The following is a 22340-nucleotide window of genomic DNA, read 5'->3' on the forward strand; positions in this document are numbered from 1 at the left end:
CTGCTGTCAGTCATTTTGAGTGACAATTCAGAGTTTCACAGTCCAGTAGCTGTGCTAACATGGGAGGGATTTCCTGAGTTGTATATACAGGAGGAGGACGATGAAACAATCAACAGATCAGGCATGGATGCTGTTTCAAAAAAAGAGGTAGCGTATACAGTGTGACAAAATCATGTTACTGTAGTTGTGTGCAGGGAGTAAAAACCTTCATAATTCTTAGTCCTGTTTTCATACTACTATTAAGCCCCCCTTTTTCCAAAATATTTTATTCCAAGAGCTAATTGTTGAATCCCAAATTTTATTTGCGTGTTCATTGACAAAATAAATCCTCTTTTGCATTGTGTTTCCCCTCGGTGATAAATAGAGGTCTGCACAGGCCTTAAAATGAAGCCTGAACCCAAACCCGTACCCGAGACCATGTGTCCCAACCTGAACAGGTCTGTCAGATGTTAAGCCTGAACCCAACCATAATGTTTGATTTTACACCCGAACTGGACCCGAACCTGAAATCGCTCGCTTTCTTTACAATTTTTTCTCCAAGAAAGCATTGTTGCAATACGCTGTATTTTATTTAAGCATCGTTGGCAACATTCATAACAGTATAGTAACAGTAAACACACACAGCTTTAACAAGGCATGGTGGCCCCTCAGCACACTAGAGCAAAAAACATTCCGTTAACATTTATCAAGCACTGATACTTTGCTTGGTGAAGAACAATCTGGAATCATGAGTAAAAATCTGGAATCATGCTGTCAGTCGATAATTTTTTTAAATTGCAATTAATCGCATAATTTTCATAGTTAATCATGATTAATCACATCATTTTTCATAGTTAATCGCGATTAATCGCAGATTTTGAATGTGCTGAAATTTGACTCTAAATATACTACTTTTCCTGTCAAAATGCATTTATTTCCTTCTTAGGAAAGAAAACAAAACAAAATGTAACAATATAATGCTTTATTAACATTTTCCAAACAAAGCCGTCCACAGTATAAAGATAGGAATGCACTAAAATAGCATCAATTCAAGTAACATTAAACATTTAACAAAGTCTAAGTGGGAGGCTGACTAATTAAAAGAATTAGTCACCAAAGTTTGAGTCTAGCACCGCTTTAAACTCCACATGAAAAGTGCTTGCAGACAAAAACGTCTCATTCTGCGTTTTGGTGATAGTTAAAATTTGGCATGCTTCTGTGGTAATTAAAATGTGCCTTACTTGTTTTGTACAATAAATAGCGTTAAGAGCACCTTTCCCCATCACTTTATCACTGACACTGAATCACTGCTGTGTGTGTTTGTTATGTGTGTGTCAGTGTTATGACTCCGGGCGGACACATCGCAAAGGTTCCGCCCTTCCAACCAGTGTTTATGCGGAATTAACGGTAAATGCGTTAATCGCAATTAAGAAAAGTTAATGTGTTAAACTTTTTAATTAATCGCATACATTAACGCATTAATTTTGACAGCTCTAGTAAAAACATAACAGTCACATGAAGTCCTCTTTGCAGCCTGAACTTCTTCAGAACTTTGAATCTTTGTGACACCAAGCCATTCGAAGTGAAACAGAGCGCAGGTGAATGCAAGATACATTTAAAAAAATGTAGTTAAAAAGTAAAAAGTTAAAGTTATTTTTGTGTCTAAAACAATTTGACATTCCTGTGTAGATTCTGGGGGGGGGTGAGGTAATCCCCCCAATAATCAAAACAAGCAAGTACGACGCCCCCATTTAAAGTCATATTTATTATTTGTATGTTATAAGGAATTGCCTAGAAACAGCATTGTGCGACAATGGAATGGATACAGCTGGCCTGTGCAGTGATGTCACACATGCAGCCACTATGCAATTGTCATGTGTTATGTTTTTTATTTAGATTTTTTTGTATAACTTTTTTAGTGTTTAATTAACATGTAAGTTAAATTTAGGTAAAAAGTTACGAATGAGACAATTCAATTCGATTGTGTCATAATAAAGATGGTATAAAATCTATTACACTTATATTTAGTGTAATAAAATTTTTTTAAAGCATTGTTAATTGCTGTTTTTAAACATATTTAGTAGGGGTGTCATAAAATATCGACATATCGATAACTGATTGGCACGTAATTGTATCGATAAATTTATTATTAATATATTAACATCAGCTGACATTTAAATTAGAAGCCTAATTTGCGTGCTTTCAATTCACTGCCAGTTGCATTTCATTCAATGTATTCTGACGTAGTAGCTTTGGGAGACCACAATCACACACATTACGAGCTTATGGCAGTCCAAAGTTACAAGTGTTTTTGTACGTTGATGAGTTTGCAGGTTAGTGTATGAAACTTGTGTAACTTCACAAACTAAACGATTATAAATGATGACGTTTATTATGCAATTTACCTGTATGTAGCACAGAATAGGTCTTTCACTGAAGCTGTCAAACCACAAAAAGACTTACTTGTAATTGAAAATTCATTGTGTAGGCTCTATGAACGATACTTACTGTATACACAATATATCATCCAGTAATGACTAGAGTAAATAATCTATGTCCTTTGATAATGATTTGGGTCAAATATAATGGAAAACTTGGCGATGAGCTCCGTGGCACTGCAGAATTTTTAACAGCCTCTGGAGACACAGGACGCATTGTTTTGAATTTTAGAACATGCCATGTCATCTGCCAGATGCGTCTGGTACGCGACCCACTTTTAATTAACCCTGCCGCTCACACTTTACCAAAGTTGTGTTGAGAAATATGTAATATGTAAGACTACAAGCAGCCTTATTTAGTTCTGAAAATAATCCCAATATATATCGACAATCATCAGGAAAATGTTCCAATTATCAATACCTGAAAATTGCAATGATCGCAATGAGTTATTTAGTATTCTAACATCCACAAAATGTATAGTCATTCATTTTCATTTTAAATATTTAAATAAATGAAAACCTGTCTTTGATTCATCTTTCCCTTGTCACACAATTTTGCCTCCCAAGCAACATACCTAAAATTGTTACATTAAATTAATGCTTTTCTCATTTTGTTTTTTATTTAAGTTATTAGTAATTTAGTAATTTTATGCAAGAAACGGGAACAAATTTTTTTTTAAACAATGATTTCATAATGCAATCAATAGAGGGTTAAAGGGGCCATCCCCTTAGCCCCAAAGTTGTAAACAGTGTACTTAGTAGTGGAAACATAATTTCAGCTCTGTCTTTCTCTTTGCCAGGCTGATTCCTCCTCTGTTGCACAGTGCACCACCTTTTCCTCCTCCTCCATCACTCCCTCTCTTCCCTTCTCCTCCTCCCCAACCCCTCAGTCCTCCTTTACTCTTTCTTCCACTAGCTTTTCTTTTCCTCACATTGAATCATCTGTTTCTGCTGTCCTCTCCTCTCTGCCGTCCACTTCTAAACTCTCTCCATGTCCATCACGTCCCTTTGCTACTCTTGCTTCATCTCTTCCTTTAGTACCATTTCCCTCCTCTTTTCTCCCATTCTCCATTCTTACCTCCCACTCAGACTCTCCTTTCCCTCCCTTATTTCTCTCCACTCCTTCTCCTTCACCTCCTGTGACCCCTGCAAACTCCACAATCCCTCTTTCTCCTCCTCTTTCACCTCCTTTGACTCATTGTATTACTTCTCAACCACCCTCTTCTCTTCTTACTTCTTCTTTACCGCCATGTTCTCCTCTGCAGTCTTTACCTGCCAATTCTCAATTCTCAAAATCTTCCATCCATCTCTCCTCTGTCCATCTTCAGCTTTGCTCTCATGCCTCCACCCCATTATTCTCTCATATCGCCTCCTCCAAATCTCCTTCTCCGCTCTCCTCTCTTCATCTCTCAACAATCCCTCCATCTCTTTGTTCCTCTCCTTTTCCTCCTTCTCATCCTTCTCTTTATACCTCCTGCAAGCCTCTTCTACCAACTATTCCAGCATCTCCACCCTCTTCTCCTTCTCCTCCTCCTCCTTTTCCCCCTTCCTCTTCAGACTGCTCTCCATCTCCTGAGATTGTACCTTCCCCTACTAGGTCTCCTCCATCCTCCTCTGTAGTTGCCGCTCAGCCCTCTCCATCCATCCCTCCATCCTCTCCCTCTTTTCCTCCTATCTCCCCACGTTCACAGCCTCGGTCTCCTAAGATCAAGGTAAAAAAAAAAAAAATGCTTTAACATTTTATATGTAAAAGGAAATATGAATGCTTTGAGGTGCATGTGCGTGTGCGTTTATGATTATTTGCTGATTGTTTGAACATTAAATAAATGTTAGAGGTCTGGTCACAAATGGATACAGGCCCCATACTACCAGAATAAACCTACTAGCTTGTGTCAGTAGGTGTGCAAGAGACATATTTAAAGGAATAGTTCATCCAAAAATGAAAATTCTGCCATAGTTTACTCACCTTCATGTCTTTCCAAACCCATACGCCTTTGACCATATGACCATGGCAGGGGATAGTGCCTCAAGGCTCAGTCACATTTAAGTTTGCACAGTGAAATTCTGCAGGTGAAGAAGGTGTGTGTGGATGTTAAGTGAACATTCAGTGTAGCTTTGTACGAAGTACTGCCCACATAGAGATCACTGCCAAACCAAGCACCTTCCTATTGGTCAATGTGCCGAATTTGCAAAGTTCACCAAACTTGAACCCCACATGAAATTTGTGTAAAGAAGTTCATCTTGCAAAATTCCTTATCATGTGGATTCCCATTGACTGTATTGCACCTATGGAATTTTGGGGCTATATTTTCATGATCATGCTAGACGCGGCACTACCCACAACAACTGGGCACTACGTCTTATCCAATTTTGTGCGAGTGCTAATTCTAAGCACAATTTTCATGCCAGCGCAAAGTATTGTATGTTAATGAAGTGGTGAAAAGCACAATATGCTATTTTCCTGACAAATGGTCATTGCGCGAAGACATCTGAGAACCACATCTATTCTCGGTGCAAAGTCTATACTCAGTTCTGTCAGGAAGATTCGCAGACTTGAGTGAAATTTATGATGATATTTATTTGATGAATATAAAACAGAAATGTAATGTCTCTCTTTGGCGTAAGCCCCGTCTGGCGGTCCGAAGAAGTTGTACTCAGAACCGTTATATCCTGCTGGAGATAGGAGGCAGGGGTGAGGAGCCTACCCCCATGCAGGATGGGACTCAATTGGTGGTGGTGGTGGTGGTGGGGTGGTGGAGGTTGCCGTGATAGCACACTGAAACACAATGTGATAGACTGGGAGCAGACTTATAAGGTATTGGCTTACATGTGATTGGCTAGGAGGTACCTAGCTGATGGTGCAATGATGTACAGCTGCTAGTCTTCCCACTAGAACTACGCTGCACTAACATTTCTATCAGGAAGACTTGCAGACTTGAGTGAAATTTAAGATGACATTTATTTGATGAATATAAAACAGAAATGTAATGTCTCTCTTTGGCGTAAGCCCCATCTGGCGGTCCGAAGAAGTTGTACTCAGAACCATCATATCCTGCTGGAGATAGGAGGCAGGGGCGAGGAGCCTACCTCCATGCAGGACGGGACTCAATTGGGGGTGGTGATGGGGTGGTGGAGGTTGCCGTGATAGCACACTGAAACGCAATGTGATAGACTGTGAGCAGACTTATAAGGCATTGGTTTACATGTGATTGGCTAGGAGTTACCTAGCTAATGGTGCAATGATGTACAGCTGCTAGTCTTCCCGCTAGAACTATGCTGCACTAACATTTCTATCAGGAAGACTCGCAGACTTGAGTGAAATTTAAGATGACATTTATTTGATGAATATAAAACAGAAATGTAATGTCACTCTTTGGCGTAAGCCCCGTCTGGCGGTCCGAAGAATTGTACTCGGAACCGTCATATCCTGCCAGAGATAGGAGGCAGGGGTGAGGAGCCTACCCCATAAGAGAGAGAAAGAAGAATTCTACCCCAAAAGAGAAGATCCAGTCAGGTACGAACCAGGTCTTGTGTTAGGCGTTCATTATGGAGAAGAGGGGGAAAAAGAGATGTGAACACCTAGATTTGACATGAAATGTGCAATATTTCTGGCATGGTTGTGCAATACCTTTGCTATAGGAAAAGCTGTGCGTTTTTTTGTTGTTGTTTTTTTTCTCTCTCTCCTCCTTGATTTTGTCCTTGGTGTTTTTTTTTGTTTTTTTTACTATAACGGCGACATTGCATGCAATACACTTCGTTGAAAGATATCCCATGAGGCTCAAGCCATTGTTTGATGATTATCTTTGCCAAGGTGAACAGCATACGTAAAGCCATATAATAATGGCGATGTTGTCGTGCAATACCCTGTTGAAAGATATCCCATGATAGTGTGAGCTTTCTGGCGAGGGTGAGCTGACTTGTGCAATATCAATGCAAAGGAAACCATGATTGAGATTATGGAAGCCCTGGCGGTGGGCTCCAGTATACCTCGAAGAGTGGCAGTAGTAGCTGCTCCGATGCGAAAATAGTGCCCCGAGAAGACATGAGGGGAGAGACCACAATGTTTTAGGGTGCGGTGAGGTGGTTTCTGAACCAGTAGCATGACATGGGGGCTAGGGATGGAGTGATGAATAGGGGGAGGAAATTTGAGATGTCTAGTGTGAAAGCAAAAGGAAATGAACACGCACACTGGGAGATCAGAACGGAAAATAGAGGAGTACTGTGTGATTGGCAGAAGGAGGAATAGTGGGCCCAGGCGGAGTTGTAGGAAGTGAGTGTGGACCGGGCAAGTCCTTTCTGCATGAGAGTTGGAGCGGAATTTAAATGGGGTAGTAAGGAGGGGCTTAATCCAGCAGGAGGTCTGAGAGGGGTAGGCAGGGAATATTTTTTTTTTTTGCTGGCGGGGGGTGGGGTGTGGATAGTCTGTGGAACTCCTGGAAGCGAAACGAGAGAGGGAGTCAGTGATTTCATTGAAAAACCCAGGAATGTGTCTGGCTGAGATAATGAAGTGCAGGAAATGCTCTGATGTGTCAGACGTCTCATAAGGAACATGAGGCTAGAGGAGGACCGGCCTTTATTGATTATAGTGACAACTGTGGAATTGTTGCAAAACTACGACGTGTTTGCGTGTCCAAAGGGAACCCCATATAATGCTGGCCATGACGATGGGATAAATTCCAAAGACAGCGGATGAGGGAGCGTAGGAAGCTATATTGAAAAATTAATCTGGCCATTTCTCTGTGAATCATGATCCTAGAAAATATCCCCCGAATCCCACGAGGGAGCCGCGTCCGTGAAAAGGGACACGTCGTCCGGTGATTCGGGTTTTTTATTGTGAAAAAAGGAAATGCCATTCCAGTGATTTGATAGCTGTGACCAGAAGAGGAGGTCCGAGTGGCAGCCGTCATTGATTGATATGATGTCGGAGAGGTTGTCTACGGAATGGGTTAGTGTGAGGATGCGGGAAACGAAGGAGCGGCCTTGAGGAATGATGCGCATGGCAAAATTGAGGTGGCCTAATAGGGACAGGAGATCACATTATGAGACCCAAACTGACTGGAGAACGACGTGCAAATAGACCTGATCCTGTCGAGTTTCTTTAGGCAGGAAAGCTTGCATGTTTAGAGAATCGAGCGTGATGCCGAGAAATTTGAGAGACGTGGCGGGGCCCGTGGTTATTTCACTTTAGAGGGGAACACCCAACTTGTGAAAAAGCTCGATAGAACGTCCAAAAATAGGGGTGTGAGCAGCGGGGTGATCAATGAGCAGGAAATCGTCGAGCAGGTGTAGTACAGAGGGGAGCTTAAAGTGACTGAGAAGGATCCAGCATAGGCCTTCCGATAGAGAATTAAAATGTGAGGGCTACTTCTGCACCCGAAAGTGAGTCGGACAGCAAAGTAAAATTTTGACTGCCATGTGACACTGGAGAGGGGCCAGTCGGCGGGGTGAATGGGCATGATTTTGAAAGCGTCTTTGATATCTGCCTTTTTTTATTTTTTAGCCTGTAAAACCAGCAGACCATGCATGGTCCATGACATGCAGCTCCAGTGGACTGAATTTCGGTATCTGCTGCGAGAACACCTATCCGGCATGGTGATGTCCAGAGGAACGAATCCTACTGCCTGCTGCTGACGAGAGCTGCCATGAATGCAAAAAAGCTTTTTTTATTATTTTTTTTTTTTTATACATATATAAATATATACATACATTGAGTGGAGCAAAAACGAAAACATTGATAACTTTAAAATCAATAAGGCATTTGGCAGCATGGTTGAAGAAATAACAAAAGCATTAGGAGGGACCTATGATTTACCAGCAGGAACAGAAATTAGCAGCAGCAAGATTAAATTAATGAGCTTGATTCGGCACAGGTTCTATCCAATGACTGCTACTAAATGTAACGTCCTCAACCACGTGCATTAGAAGTGAACAGCATCATACTGAGTGCGTTGATACTTGGATTAAAAGTAATGTAGTTAGGCTGACATGACTGTTAAATTTATGAGCTTTGAAATTTGGAACATTGATAAAGCCCCAATGCATGACGATGCCCATAGATTGAAACATGGTCCGAACAGAGATGAAAGTGAATGATTTATGAAGACATATGAAACCAATTGTGCACTTTAATGATGCCTGAATGAGTAAAAATAAAAACGTAAATATGCCGTGAAATAGGAATTACCCCCTGATGACCTGATCATATAAGGCGCAAAATGCATTACACTGGTAATGAAATTATCTGATGAAATAAGGAATGCAGTGCAGAGCCTACTGCTAGGTGTCAGAGGCGCGCCACAACAGTGGTACTTCCGATGAGAATGTGGAAGTATGTATAGAGTAAGAAGACACTGCGTTTTCCGAAGCTGCATTAATGCGCCCTTGAAGGCGCTCAGGTAGAAACACCGCTCGAGATGTTGAACCGAACGAAATTAGTTAATTATTTCACTAAGGACCCTTTCACAAGACTTTAGTGAAGGCTTTATTAAACTGTGATGGCATGTTCCCTCAGAGTGCCCACTTCATGAGCTCTGCCTGAATAATGATCTTAATTCCCTGATGGGGAAGACTCGGGCATGCAACATGGTGAATGACATGCGAATTAACCTGACCGAGTTACCCTCATGTGATCACGCTGTGGGTGTGTGGTTGCCTGCCGTTACTATGAGAGCGAATGCACTGTTGATATGAAATATTGCCTTTTGATATTGATGCAGATGTGTTATGATGAACAGACGCATAGGCAACAGAAGGCCTAGACCCATGACTAAATCTGAACGCATTTGATGGATATGATAAGAACTTAACTTATTTCTCATGGAAATCAGCTGCTGCCTGAGCCGATGATTTTGACAGACTTGGCGAGGAGTGCACTCCTTCCGCGCCGGGTCGTGCATACCAATTGAGTATGCGGTGGCTCGATTGAGGGAGAACTCCTAAGTGAATGAGATATGGATGAAGATCCGGATTTGCTGATTGTTTACTCCCCATGGGTTTGATGCGGGCAGAAGTTGAGATGAAGAGACAGTGTCGTTGGGAAGGAAAGGTGGGCTTCCAGAGATGTTCTGTGCACTGGTTCGCCTGTGGCCTGGAGAGGTCAGAATATGTCTATTATGATTCTGAGGGGGCGCGATCCCACTGAGAATCCGGAAATTTGCAGACGTGTGTTGCGCGAGGACTGCTGATTCTGGATAAAAGGTAAGGAGCAGTGAATAAGTCCGTGTCCATAGCTGGATGTTAGCTAGTCGGAGAGCGAAATGGACTTGACGTCAGACAGTGCTATAGAATGATGTTGCTGTGTTAGCACACTGAAATACAATATGACAGATTGTGAGCAGACTTATAAGGCATTGGCTTACATGTGATTGGCTAGGAGTTACTTAGCTAATGGTGCGATGATGTACAGCTGCTAGTCTTCCCGCTATAAAGACGCTGCGCTGACATTTCCTGCATTTGCAGTTTGGAGATTCCACCAGCAGGTGGTAATAACGTTCATGTCCAAACTCTGATAAGACAGTGGAACATCAAATAATATCCCTGACAATCACTGTTAAAACTAGCCATGATTTGTCTCAGTAGATAAGTATGATTAATTAATAACTTAATTTCTCTATAATTTAATGGTGCCTACATCCAATTAGTCCTGACGAGCACCCATGCGTTTATAAGGAACATGTCACTGTTATAAAGATATGCCTGACATTCAACAAGGACGCAGTTAATGCGCAGAAGAACGCAAATTCATATTTCTGTTCTACTCGAATTCTTTGCATACAGCCCATTTACATTTCTAACTTCTTATGAATGTGCTGTCTTTAGTTATATAGTTGGTGCTTAACAGGGACTTCATAAATAATAGGACGCAGACAGCGCAAAAACTGGAGAAGAACCTCTGAATTAAATTGCACTTGACCCAGCCCATTAGCGCTTTGCGTACACGGCAGCCCACTTGCACAGAGACTTAGCGCAATCTTGCACTAAAATGCCATTTCATGGCCATGCCCACTAATTTTGCACAAATGATGTATCGCATAGCACTCTTAAAATAGGGCCCTTGCAGTGCAAATATAAATGTGACCAAGCCTTTAACTTAAAGCTCAAAAAAGGACCCAAAAGTATGATAAAGCTAGTCCATGTGGCTCATGCATTGCACTCCAAGTCTTTCGAAGGCTTACGGTAGGTTTTGGGGAGAAACAACCTGAAATTTAACCTGTCATATGGGTTTGGAATGACATGAGGGTAAAATATGACAGAATTTTCATTTTTGGGTGATTTTTGTTTTTACTAATTTTTTTATTTCATGTGATGTAAAATTAGGATTTGAGGGATAAATGTACTGTCTGTTCAATAGGTTTCACTCAGGAATGACTATTAAAACTGAAATGGAATTAATGCTGGCAATAGAATGAGGGTTGTGGTTGTTAATAAATCTGAGATGGATGTTGGACGAGACTGTTGATCTCTAAATGGTTGCCTTGCATTTGGTTCTTGCAGACAGTTTATAGTCAAGAAGTGGTGGTTGAAGGGAAGCCGCCACATAGCCCAATTTCCACCAGAAGGCATTGTTTATCTCCCTGTTTATCACCCAGTAGAGCACGGATGGTAGGATGGAGTGTTCTGTGACACTAGCAGCCAGGGGTGTAATATAATTGAGTAAAAATACTTAAGTAATGTACTTAAGTATTAATTTTTGGGATTTGTACTTGAGTGAAATTTTAATGGAATACTTGTACGTTTACTTAATTACATTTCCAAAGAAAAAATAGTACTTTTTAACTACGCCTGCTACTTCTACAGATTGGACAGTTATGAAGTCAAAAATGATTATTCACGTTACAAATATATACACTACCGGTCAAAAGTTTTGAAACACTTACTTATTCTTCATTATAATTTTTTTTTTCTTCACATTTTAGAATAATAGTAAAGTCATTAAAACTATGGAATAACATAAAAGGAACTATGGGAACTATGTTGTGACTAAACAAAATCCAAAATAAATCAAAACTGTGTTATATTTTAGCATCTTTAAAGTAGTCACCCTTTGCCTAGAATTTGCAGACATGTACTCTTGACATTTTCTCAACCAACTTCTTGAGGTATCACCCTGGGATGATTTTTAAACAGTATTGAAGTAGTTCCCATCTATATGCTGGGCACTTAATGGCTGCTTTTCTTTATTATTTGGTCCAAGTCATCAATTTAAAAAACTTTTTTTAAATTTTCTTTTATTTTAGATTTATAATGAAATAAATTAATATGGTGGCACAATTATATTTTTGTCTACAAAACTAATTTCAAACATTTAAACATACGCCTTCAGATCAAATGATTTTTAAGATCATGAGAAACATTTCGGTCAGGTGTTTCAAAACTTTTGACTGGTAGTGTATATAAAAACAAAAGGCTTTTGTAATTAAATACATGTACATGTCATTTATTTCTATACTTGCCTTCATTTTTAAATCATATCTATGAATTTTTACTTCCTATTTACAGAATTATTATTGTTGTTGTTAGGCAACTATTAATTATAATAATAACTATAAAACCAGCAATGATAATGATGATAATAAAAATAATGGAATCTGAGTAAATATTAATAATGAATTTTATTAAATTCATCCATCTGCTCAATGGCAAGGTTTGGTAGCTAACCTCAGAAAACAATTCACAAAACCAACAACATTACTGTCTCTCTCCAAAGCTTATTTTGAATATTTTAATCTTTCTCTATGTCTCTAGGGGCTGGGTGCTCTGACGTCACAATTCGTGAGTGCCTTCTCCCATACAATGAACATTGCGTGACTGTGGCAATATTTTTGCAAAAAAAAAAATTATCTGGTTCATTACACGTCTGTGGGCAGTTCGAATTGAAATGTCCATTGTGTGGCACTTAAAGTGAGTGAAATGTTCTCCTGAACAGATAAGGTTTTTAAGGTTAATGTTCTATCAAGATTTAAATCAACAAAACCTTCCTCCCTACACTAAACCTTAAACCTAACCCTAACCGATAGTGTCATAAAAAGCAAATATGACATGAAAAACACAATTTCTGAAGCAACCACGTCATTTTGTGGTGCTTCTATGACACATTGGGCTCACTTGTGGACTCGTGTGCTCTTCAGGACTCGTACCCCGTTCCTTTCTATCGCATATGCAACATTTTATCAGTTGAGCTTCTACGCAATTTGATCACACTTAAACAAGCTTGTAAATGTAGTTGGTTATGTAATGCAAACATTAAAATGAGTCATGCGCTATAGTAAAAGTGTTCATATGTCATAAGATAGCATTGTGTGAGGAACAGAGTGAAAAGTGTTTATGAACTGATAATCTGCAGTTTTACTCGTGATTTGAGTGAAAGGGGATAAAAGTAATTGTTGTTTTAGCACCTCTCGTGTTCATTCCACCAGGAAATTGGTGTGTTATGTACAACAGGTCACATAAAAATCATTTTGCAAAATGTAGTTATTGTAACATGATTCTTTGACCAGGTTGTGAATGTCACTGGGGGAGAAATATGACAGTCGTCAGAGATAGTAAAAAGGGGACTTAAACCAATCGAATTTAACAACATCCTCTCTCACACAATCTCCTCTCTTGATTTCATTTAGCTAGGAAAAAAGTTACTTTTTATTTTTTAATACATAAGTACAATTTATTGTGAATACTTTTTTACTTTCACTCAAGTATGATTTTGTCTAGATACTTGGACTTTTAATTGAGTAAAATTTTCACTCAGTATTCATACTTTCACTAAAGTATAAAGAGTATGTTTTACACCCCTGCTAGTAGCAGTGCAGATTCGGAAATGTTCTCATTTCTAATCCCTTTATTTGTTCTCTGGTGACCACATCATGGGTGGATTTCTTCTCTATGTGTACTATAACACATTGGATAATCTCTAAGCTCTGTGATGATGATGAAGAATGACAATGACATCCTGTGCCTGGATTTGGCATGATATACTGACCCTTTGATGCATTGTGTATACATGCCTCTCTCTCTCTCTCTCTCTCTCTCACACAGAAAGTGATGCAGGATGCTCTGCAATCAGGTGGTGACCCGTAAGTTACACCTACATTTGCTATGTTTTATGCTATTTTATTCAGTGTCTGTCCAAGAATAGATCATTAATATTTAAAAAAATATTGTTTCAATATTACTCAAGATTCCAAGCTGTGTACAACTATGTGCCTCGTAACGAGGATGAGCTGGAGCTAAGGGAAGGGGATGTTGTTGATGTCATCGAGAAATGTGATGATGGCTGGTTTGTGGGTAAGTCCTTCTTAAAGCCACTAGAACACCTCTGCAAATGGTAGCCTATGTCATTTTCTTAAAACCACAGCACACAACATGAAGTCAAGTTGTTTTATTTATCTTTTGCACATCTTACATAGTGTTTAATGAGCATGGAAATGCTTAGGATGAGGCTCAGATTGCAGAACAATGTATGACAAATGTGCAAAAACAAGACAGACACATTTAAACACAAAGGTAAAACTACTATATTTAGATATTGAAAAAGTAAAAGTGAAGAACGGACAGAACGGACAGAAGCACTGATAAACTTCTAAGGTGGAAGGCATTATATGCAATAAATAAATACAATGAATCTACTGTATGTAGATTCTGAAAGTGCTGTAAAAGTGGCATGTGTTGTTTGCTAGTAGAGCAGCAATTTATATACTGTAAATCAATGTTTCCCAACCACTGTGCAGCGGCAAACTTGTAAAATCGGCCCTTTGTGATGCTTTCTCCAACTCTTGTCATGTGGAGGGCAATGAGCGTTGACGCCTCGACTCAACTCATGTAAAATGCGCTTTACATTGACGAAAGAACATTATTGAAACTCATATAAATATCAAATTATTATTATTTGTCTATTATTGTGGTCTTTTCTGATAAAAGCCATGCTCAGCAGTTTAAATAGGCTACTGTAGGAAAATGATACCGTAGATCTGCTTTGCATTTATAATTCTTACACTGAAGTCAGTAGATTTGTAGCCATGCAAGTTTAATAAAGGAGAAGGTAAGGACGTTATTGAAACTCACTATTATTAAACTATTATTGTTGTCTTTTTGGATGAAAAATAATGCTCAGACTGAAGAACTATAGATCTGCTTTGTTCTTTTAATGCTTAAACACTATAAAGTCTCTTGGTAGATTTCGGTCATGAACGACTCAAAATGATTCACTGACTCACTCATAGCACATAAGACGCTCATTTGTTGCCACCTAGTGACATTTCCAGAAGGGGTCACTGAACTAATCAGTTAATAAAATTGAACAAATTTGTGAAACAGAAGCAAGCCTCACAAAAATACTCTGGAATTATAGCTGGAATTTGTGCTTCTAGCTTATTCTTTAAAAAAAATATCCCCAGAAAAAAATTTAGTGGACCAGTGATTGTCTTACCTTTTTTGCCCCTCATGAGTTTGCATCCCTGTAATTTGTTGTGGCATTGCAAGAACAAATCTACAAATTAGAAAAGAAGCAAATTTGTTGTTTTTTCATTACCCACTTAGCGCTCTTGCCACCTGTGACCTTACACAGTGTAGCCTACCTATGTGACTTGTTTTTTTTTTGTTTTTTTTCATAGCCGAATTTCAAACATTACAAGTAAACATGCTACTAAGATGGACAGAAAACATGGACAAGTTCTTGAAAAGGAAAAATATTGACGATGGTTAGCCTATGTGGGATAGTGGTGTGCCGTAGAATTTTTTTGTCGTAAAAAGTGTGCCATGGCAGAAAATGTTGGGAAACACTGCTGTAAATCAACAGTGCTGGGTAGGTTACTTTTGAATTGTAATCTGGTACTGATTACAAATTACATGACACTGTAGTACTGTTATTTCTTGGATTACATTTTAATATAATATAATCTGATTGCTTTTTGATGATTACTTTTGGATTACTTCTGACCTAATTCTTGTTTATTTGATGTCACATACATTTGAGTAGTATAAGCATGTAACATTTTGACAGTGTTGCTTAAATGCATTAAAGAAAACTTAATGGATCAAAATATGAGAATATGTATGCTGTGTGTGAGCTACTGCACAAAACACTGTAAAAGCATTGAGACGTGGCGCAACATCTGTCTAGCGCAAGTTTACATGGGAAAATGTGATTTGGCCCACGGGCCGCCAGTTGAAAAGGCCTACGCTACAAGCTTGATGCTGTCTGTGCAGATGCATCAAAACTGCACTTCATCTTAGAACATTCTCTAAGAACTGACCAATTAGCAGAGAACCTAATGTAAGAGTTAAATGGATAAAAACTATTAATGAAACTTTATTTTTAATGGAGATCCATCGACATAACATAACGAGCTGGCTTTAATGTAATGGTCAGTGGTTAATTAACGGGATTGTGGCAAAAATGCCCCCAAAGCAAATTTCCTTTTTTATTTTTAAAAAACAATATTCCTGAGTCCAATGATGCTTTGCAGGTGAAGATGGCAGAACTTCCGGTTAATCGGAAACAATCGTTATGTTACGTACTAACGCAGCATTCAAAATGACAGAAACTTGGGAACAAATGAAAACAGAATTCTAGCAAGGCGATATTGTTCTTCCCCACCCATCTGTTATTGATGATGGGTGGGTGGATGATGGCCAAATATCAAACAAGAAGCATTTTGGTTACTTTGTTTGAGTCTTTATCTATCGATGCTACGAGTAACCTAAAAATCTCTGAAGCCTATCATTGCCTTCACAGCTGTAAAGTTGGTAATGTTTTGAGGACTGAAGAAAATTAGGTCTATGCTTATTTTAAAGCACATATTGAGGCTAGTCAGAACCTGAAGAGTTTGTGTACTTATTGCAGAGACAGGGGAGGTCCAGACAACAGGATGCTCATTCATTGCAGAGCTCAGAGATGATACAGTCATGCTGCTTTTATTGTACGGATAAAATGCGATTATTTTATGGGAGATGACTGTGTAGAAGGCTCAATCTTGCTTTTATAATGGTTAGTTTACATTACTATTATTATTATTATTATTATTATTATTATTATAAGGATTATTATGATGATTATATTTGTTTTGAACAACAATATACGTAATATATGTATTTCTGTCCTATTTACTTTACCTTCACCAGGAGCTTTTATTTTGGCGGAAAGCTTAAAGTACTGTCATATTTATTTCACCTAGAGCTTTTATTTTGGTGGGACACTGAAAGTGCAGTGTGTTTCTAACAGTTTGCAATGTTGCTCTGTGGTACCATTTCCCATTTTTAGATTTGTATAATAACTTGCAGCATTTACAAATGTTCGGAATTGCGTGAATATGAATCACTTTTCTTTTACATTGCACACAAACCACTCTGAAAGCTGAAAAAAAAGCATATGAGCCCCGCTGCCCCGCACGTGCACACAAAACAGCACATCACCCGTTCACTCTGAAGCGCACAAAGATTGCAGCCTTTTGTAGTTTAATAGTCATCACATGAAAATTCTGAGACTGTTATTTTGATTATTTGTGCAACCCTGAAGGAACGTGAAATTAGACTGATGACGCGCTCTTTAGGAAACATAGTGGCCAAATATAAAGCACACTATCAATCATCACTATGTTCACGATATTGCTTCATTTTATTCACCTTCTGCGCCAGAGAAACTAGCTCGCAGCCATCTTGAAAATTTTGTCTCGGAACTTCCATTCTAGCGGTTCTATATAGATAAATATGGTGTTGATGTCAAAGTATAATTAGCTTGCGAAGTGGATTTACAGGTTATAGAGTTGTCAAAAGCTATCATGAGTATTTTTTAAAGTGTTCAGGGGATGTCATATCAACTGGAAGCAGAGCAGGAGATTTTAAAACAAGAGTACTTCATTCATAAATCCACAAGATCCAGTGGACAGACTGATATGCCTCTGTGCTCATGAAACTCCAAGAGAAATATCTCTGTATGATTTTTGTGTCATTCACCCATCGTGTTTTTGTTAAGGTGACCAGATTTTTGAGTGTTATACCGGGACAGGGGAAGGGTGCAACCATACACACACACATACACACATATATACATGTGTAAATGTATGTTTTATTTTATAATCCATTTACAAATTAATTTTAAAAAGTACAGTTGTACTTTTCTTTATGTTATGAACTTACATGTGTTATAATACGAGCTGTCACTGTTGGAAATTTCATGTCAACTACACATTTTAACACAAATTATTAATAAGTTGAAATCTAAAAATTAAACAGAATTACACGTATAACAATTAAACGCTTGAATCATGAAAAAGTGCAGTGTGTCGTAGCTGTCTGAATGTGATCTGCCAGGTCCAATTTACCTTCGCGGGTGTCGAAAAAAAACAAACATTTAGAGTGACAGAAAAAACATCTCACGAGCATTTTCACGTATTAAAAGGGTGATGTAGACTCACATCATCAACTCTTGGTGAAAAATACTTACTGTACTCCCACATGTAATCCACTTTGATTGACTCTTCTCAGTAGCTTCAATACAAACAAGAAGTTAGATGACAAAATTCGGAAGAGCAGAGTGCGGAAAAGGGGCGGGGCGGAATAAGGTGAATATCATTAGCAAATCATCACAAACATATGATGAATATTCAATATATTGCCCAACCATACTGACAGACTGCTATTTTCACTCTTTTTACTGTGAGCAGCACATATACAGTCAATCCAGCAAAATGCCTTCACAGACATCATCACACACCTGCGCATTACTACTCACACAACACAAAAGCAATTACAGACACATATTTTTGTGCTAATGGTCATTTTCCCACAAATGTCCCAGTCTGGTAAGCTTGGTCAAAACACTGCGTCTTATCACGGAGATTTGACACTGTTTTTTCAGAGTTGTTAATGTGTGGATGATTATTAATGCAGAAAACAAAGTAAATGTTACAGTAAGGGTTTGAAATTAACACCCAGCAACCCACCAAATAAGTGTTTTTTTTATGCGTAGTGGCCGGTACTTTTAATCATCTACCCACGGGTGACCTGTAAGACGTCTTGGAGTGACCTATGACAAGAAATGTCATTGGAGACAAAGACACATGTTTGAAGAAACACACATGATTATATTTTGAAGAACAGACAAAAGAAAAGCTGCGATGTGCGTGTCTGATTTGCTTTGTTCAGTGGCATTCTACCGCTTAAAAGCGCAGCACGAGCGCTTCTCACGGAACATGCGCATGCATAGAGTTCTCACTGTTTCTACTCTGTTTCAGTCGTCTGAAAACAGCTGCAAGAATAATGTTGTCTGCAAATCATCTCGGACCATCTCAGGAGGTGCTCTGAGTGTAGTTTGCTTTATTTCCACGGAGCAGTTCGCGTTTTACATGCATTGTGAATGGAACTCTGCAGGTTCACTTTATTTTGATTGATTCCAAATATTTGTGGGTGTATACATTACCATCAGGTTTGGGGAGTAACAGAATGCATCTAATGGGATTACGTATTTAAAATACAAAATATTAGTAACTGTATTCCACTACAGTGACCATTTAAATAATTGGTAAAAAAAATAAAAAAAATTTTTTTGAATGAACAGTTACATTCAAAAAGTATTTTGATTACTGAAGAGATTACTTTGCATTTTATTGTCATTTGTTTAATTTAATATTCAGTCTGTTCAGATAGAAAACATTTATACATGTAAATGATGCAATCCGAGGAACGTTTGAACAGCGGTGAAACACTTTCTTATAATATGTTACATTCATACGAGCAGACAGAGGGTGCTTTCACACTGTTATTACTGAAAAGGAGGATCTGACGTCACTGAGGAAAAATATGTGGTTGTGTACACTCTGTGGGGTTGTGGGGTTTTTAAGTTTGGAGCAGCAGAAATAGTTAACCTTGTGTAAATTGTCATGTGAAAATTTAGCTAAAATGCTTTTTCTAGCCCTTTTACATGCACGTTACCTACCACGATTCATATATATATATATATATATCAAGAAGATCTATGTTTGATCATACATTATTTTTAATCAGAATATCAGAAAATGTTTTTTTAATGTAAGTGTATTTGTATGTGTATGCCTGGAAGATGTTTTTTTTTTTGTTTGTTTGTTTGTTTTTCACTTGTTATTAACTTGTGTATAGTCAAAACAAGTAAATAAAAAAGTGTCAGTGCTGAAGGAGTAATCCAAAGTATTCAGATTATGTTACTGACCTTGAGTAATCTAATGGAATACATTACAAATTACATTTTACAGCATGTATTCTGTAATCTGTAGTGGAATAAAAGTAACCCTTCCAACCCTGATTACCATACATAGCAAATGACATGCAATGACATTGACTTCTCATGTGTGTCATCATAATTCAGTACAGCTTAAGAAATGGTGCTTGAACAAGAAGTTTCTCTTCTGTGCTTGTCTACTCTTTAGCCTCCATTTGTATGTTGCAAAATGATCATCATGATGATCTGGGTCTTACTCTGGGTCTCTGGGTTCTTAACATACCCACCAGATGGTGCCATTTATCTTTAAATCCGATATTGAAAAACTGATGACTGATTAATCCAAAAAGTGTAAATATCAATAAAAACATAGGTAAATCAGATTATCAGTCGATCTCTAACCAATACTCTTACTTTTCTTCTACTCTTTTTCTTTGTTTACAGGTACCTGTCGAAGAACCAGGTTATTTGGAACGTTCCCAGGAAACTATGTTAAACCGCTTTAACAAAGAGGAAACAATGGCACAACCAAGGCCACTCCAGTGCCTACTGTGTAGGGCCAATGAGGCACCTCACCTTTAAGAAAGTGTGTGTGTCTAGATGTATGTGTGTGTTCACAAACAAAACAGTTTTAGCTCTGCCATTTCTGCACAGAAAAACCACTGACATTTATTTTACTTTGAGCAATTTGATTTTGTGCCATCACACATTCTCCTGGCTGTTTCTTTATCTGATATTCTGACAACAGCACAATAATTAATGTTTTTCTTATTTTTAAGACATTATGTTATTTTCCAGTATGAGGTAGTTTATAGTTAGGAAGGTAAGGATTCAGACAGCCATGGTATTGAGTGAGGTCATCAGATCAGTATAAATGTGACACTGAGAGGGCTCAGACATCAGTGTTGGACTGAGTGTGCATTTATATGTACAGTTTTTGTGTTTGCGTGTGTGTGTGTGTGTGTGCGCGCGCGCGCGCGCGCGTGCGTGTTTGTGTGGAGTAATAGTGTAAGGTTAACAGCAATAGAGTTCACTGATAATAGATGATAATTGGTCCTTTTTTTTTTAAATGAGCTAAAATTGATATCGTGGACAGTTATAAAGTAACTGAAATTTCCATTCCCCTTGTGTAATACACAGAGTTTGCTCTTGTGTGGCCAAAATAAGTACAGGACACATTACCTGTATTCACATTACTTGTATAGATAATGATACTTTTCCCATAAAAAAGTTTATTGTTTAAGTGGCAATCATTCATATAGGAAAATGTTCATATTATGAGTGCATTGTAATTATTTGTATAAGTTGTCACTTGGAAGAAAGTGCACTGACATTCTGGAAGATAAATATGCTTTTTTGGAATTTGGTAACATAAATATTTAATTAACGAACTTGTTTTCTAATATTTACTTGAGAATATTATGAGCATACTGAGTTTTAGAACTGTAAATCAGCTGTCAGTTAGCCACCTGACATTTAAACAGTAATAAACCCATACATAAACTATTAAATATATAAATATTTTGCTTGTTTTAGAAATTAATGGAAACAATGTTAAAATAACAAGGTGAGACTGCTATAATGTTTCATTTTTTTAAACTCAAGTTACCTAAACTCACTAAATTGGGAACTTGAAGGTCAGTTTTCTCAACATTCCTGTCACTTTTTTCTTTGATAGTTTTATCATAGTTATTTCCCTTGAATTATGCAACTTCTCTGCCACATTTCTCATGAGATTTACACTTAAAATGGATTCAAATAGCACCATAGAGAGAGCTGTTTTTAGGTCTTTGATGAATGTTAAAGTTAGTTGTATGCTTGTTTGATATTTGAGTCAGTTCACATTTAAATTATGAAGGATTTGGATATCAGTATTTTCCGCACTAAATGTATCACCTGTTTTCTCATCTGAAAGCATACAGCTTGTGTTGCATTGGCTTTTACATGTACAAATATTCAGAATATGAAAGTGTGTGTTTGTGTGTGTGTCTCTGAATTTCACTGACAACAATCTTAAAGCACCTTAAACATTTATTTGTTCTATTTTTTATCACAACGTTTGCATTTTCTAGCTCCACTTCTGTGTTGGCTGACAAAACTTTGTATGTTCTTTTGTATTGTATTTATATGAGTTCCACTCGCATTATAAAGCCCTTACTTTCTCACTCAGCATCTTATTTTGGCTTCTTTCAGCTGTTTTTAAATGCTTTTATAATTCATCACATGTGCCAAATTTATTGTACAAATCCAACCTCTCTATAGTTCAAGAAAGAAAGAAAATATATGCAAAAAATAGGCAAAAAATATATATAATAATAATAATAATAATAATAATTTTGGACTAATAAAAGGACTTCTCTTCGTACAGGAAGGATTCTCATGCACATTATGTAGTCAAACTGGAGTAAGGACATGTTTTTGTTACTTTTTGCCTTTGCTACAGCCACAAACTACTCTCCTCTACTAAAGACAGTGGATTTTTTTGGAGGATATTTCTTTACATTTCCCGTATAGGCTTTTGACTGAACAACATGTTATTTAATGTGTGTTTTGGTAAACTGGTGAGCTTGAGAGAATCTAGTGTAACCTGCTCACTTTCATATAAAGCTTTCTCTCTTTATCTCTCTCTCTCTTTCCCTCTTTCTGTCTCTATCTCTCCCCTTTTTTCTCCCCCTCTGTCTCTGCTCTTTTGTTTTGTTCTCTATCCAATACATTTCTGCTTAGTAATTTAAGCCTAT

At 38.0% G+C, this 22340-nt stretch overlaps 1 protein-coding gene across 1 annotated transcript; it reads left to right on the top strand.

Annotated features, from left to right (window-relative positions):
- The first annotated feature begins 33 nt into the window (after nt 1-33).
- Nucleotides 34-21772, top strand: LOC127444001 (uncharacterized). The gene is made up of 5 exons (XM_051703127.1): nt 34-147; nt 3218-4129; nt 13449-13486; nt 13591-13697; nt 20047-21772. Exons 1-5 carry the CDS (start codon nt 124-126, stop codon nt 20106-20108), a joined length of 1143 nt encoding a protein of 380 aa, XP_051559087.1. The 5' UTR covers nt 34-123; the 3' UTR covers nt 20109-21772.
- Nucleotides 21773-22340: the final 568 nt, after the last annotated feature.

This window comes from Myxocyprinus asiaticus, chromosome 7 (genome assembly GCF_019703515.2).
Source record: "Myxocyprinus asiaticus isolate MX2 ecotype Aquarium Trade chromosome 7, UBuf_Myxa_2, whole genome shotgun sequence".
Lineage (NCBI taxonomy): Eukaryota > Metazoa > Chordata > Actinopteri > Cypriniformes > Catostomidae > Myxocyprinus > Myxocyprinus asiaticus.

Bases quoted from the DNA above. Each gene is read 5' to 3' on its own strand.
- LOC127444001 (XM_051703127.1), top strand. From the start codon at position 124: ATGGATGCTGTTTCAAAAAAAGAG. The intron at 148-3,217 runs GTAGCGTATACA...TCTCTTTGCCAG, and splicing joins ATGCTGTTTCAAAAAAAGAG to GCTGATTCCTCCTCTGTTGC. The intron at 13,698-20,046 runs GTAAGTCCTTCT...CTTTGTTTACAG, and splicing joins TGATGATGGCTGGTTTGTGG to GTACCTGTCGAAGAACCAGG.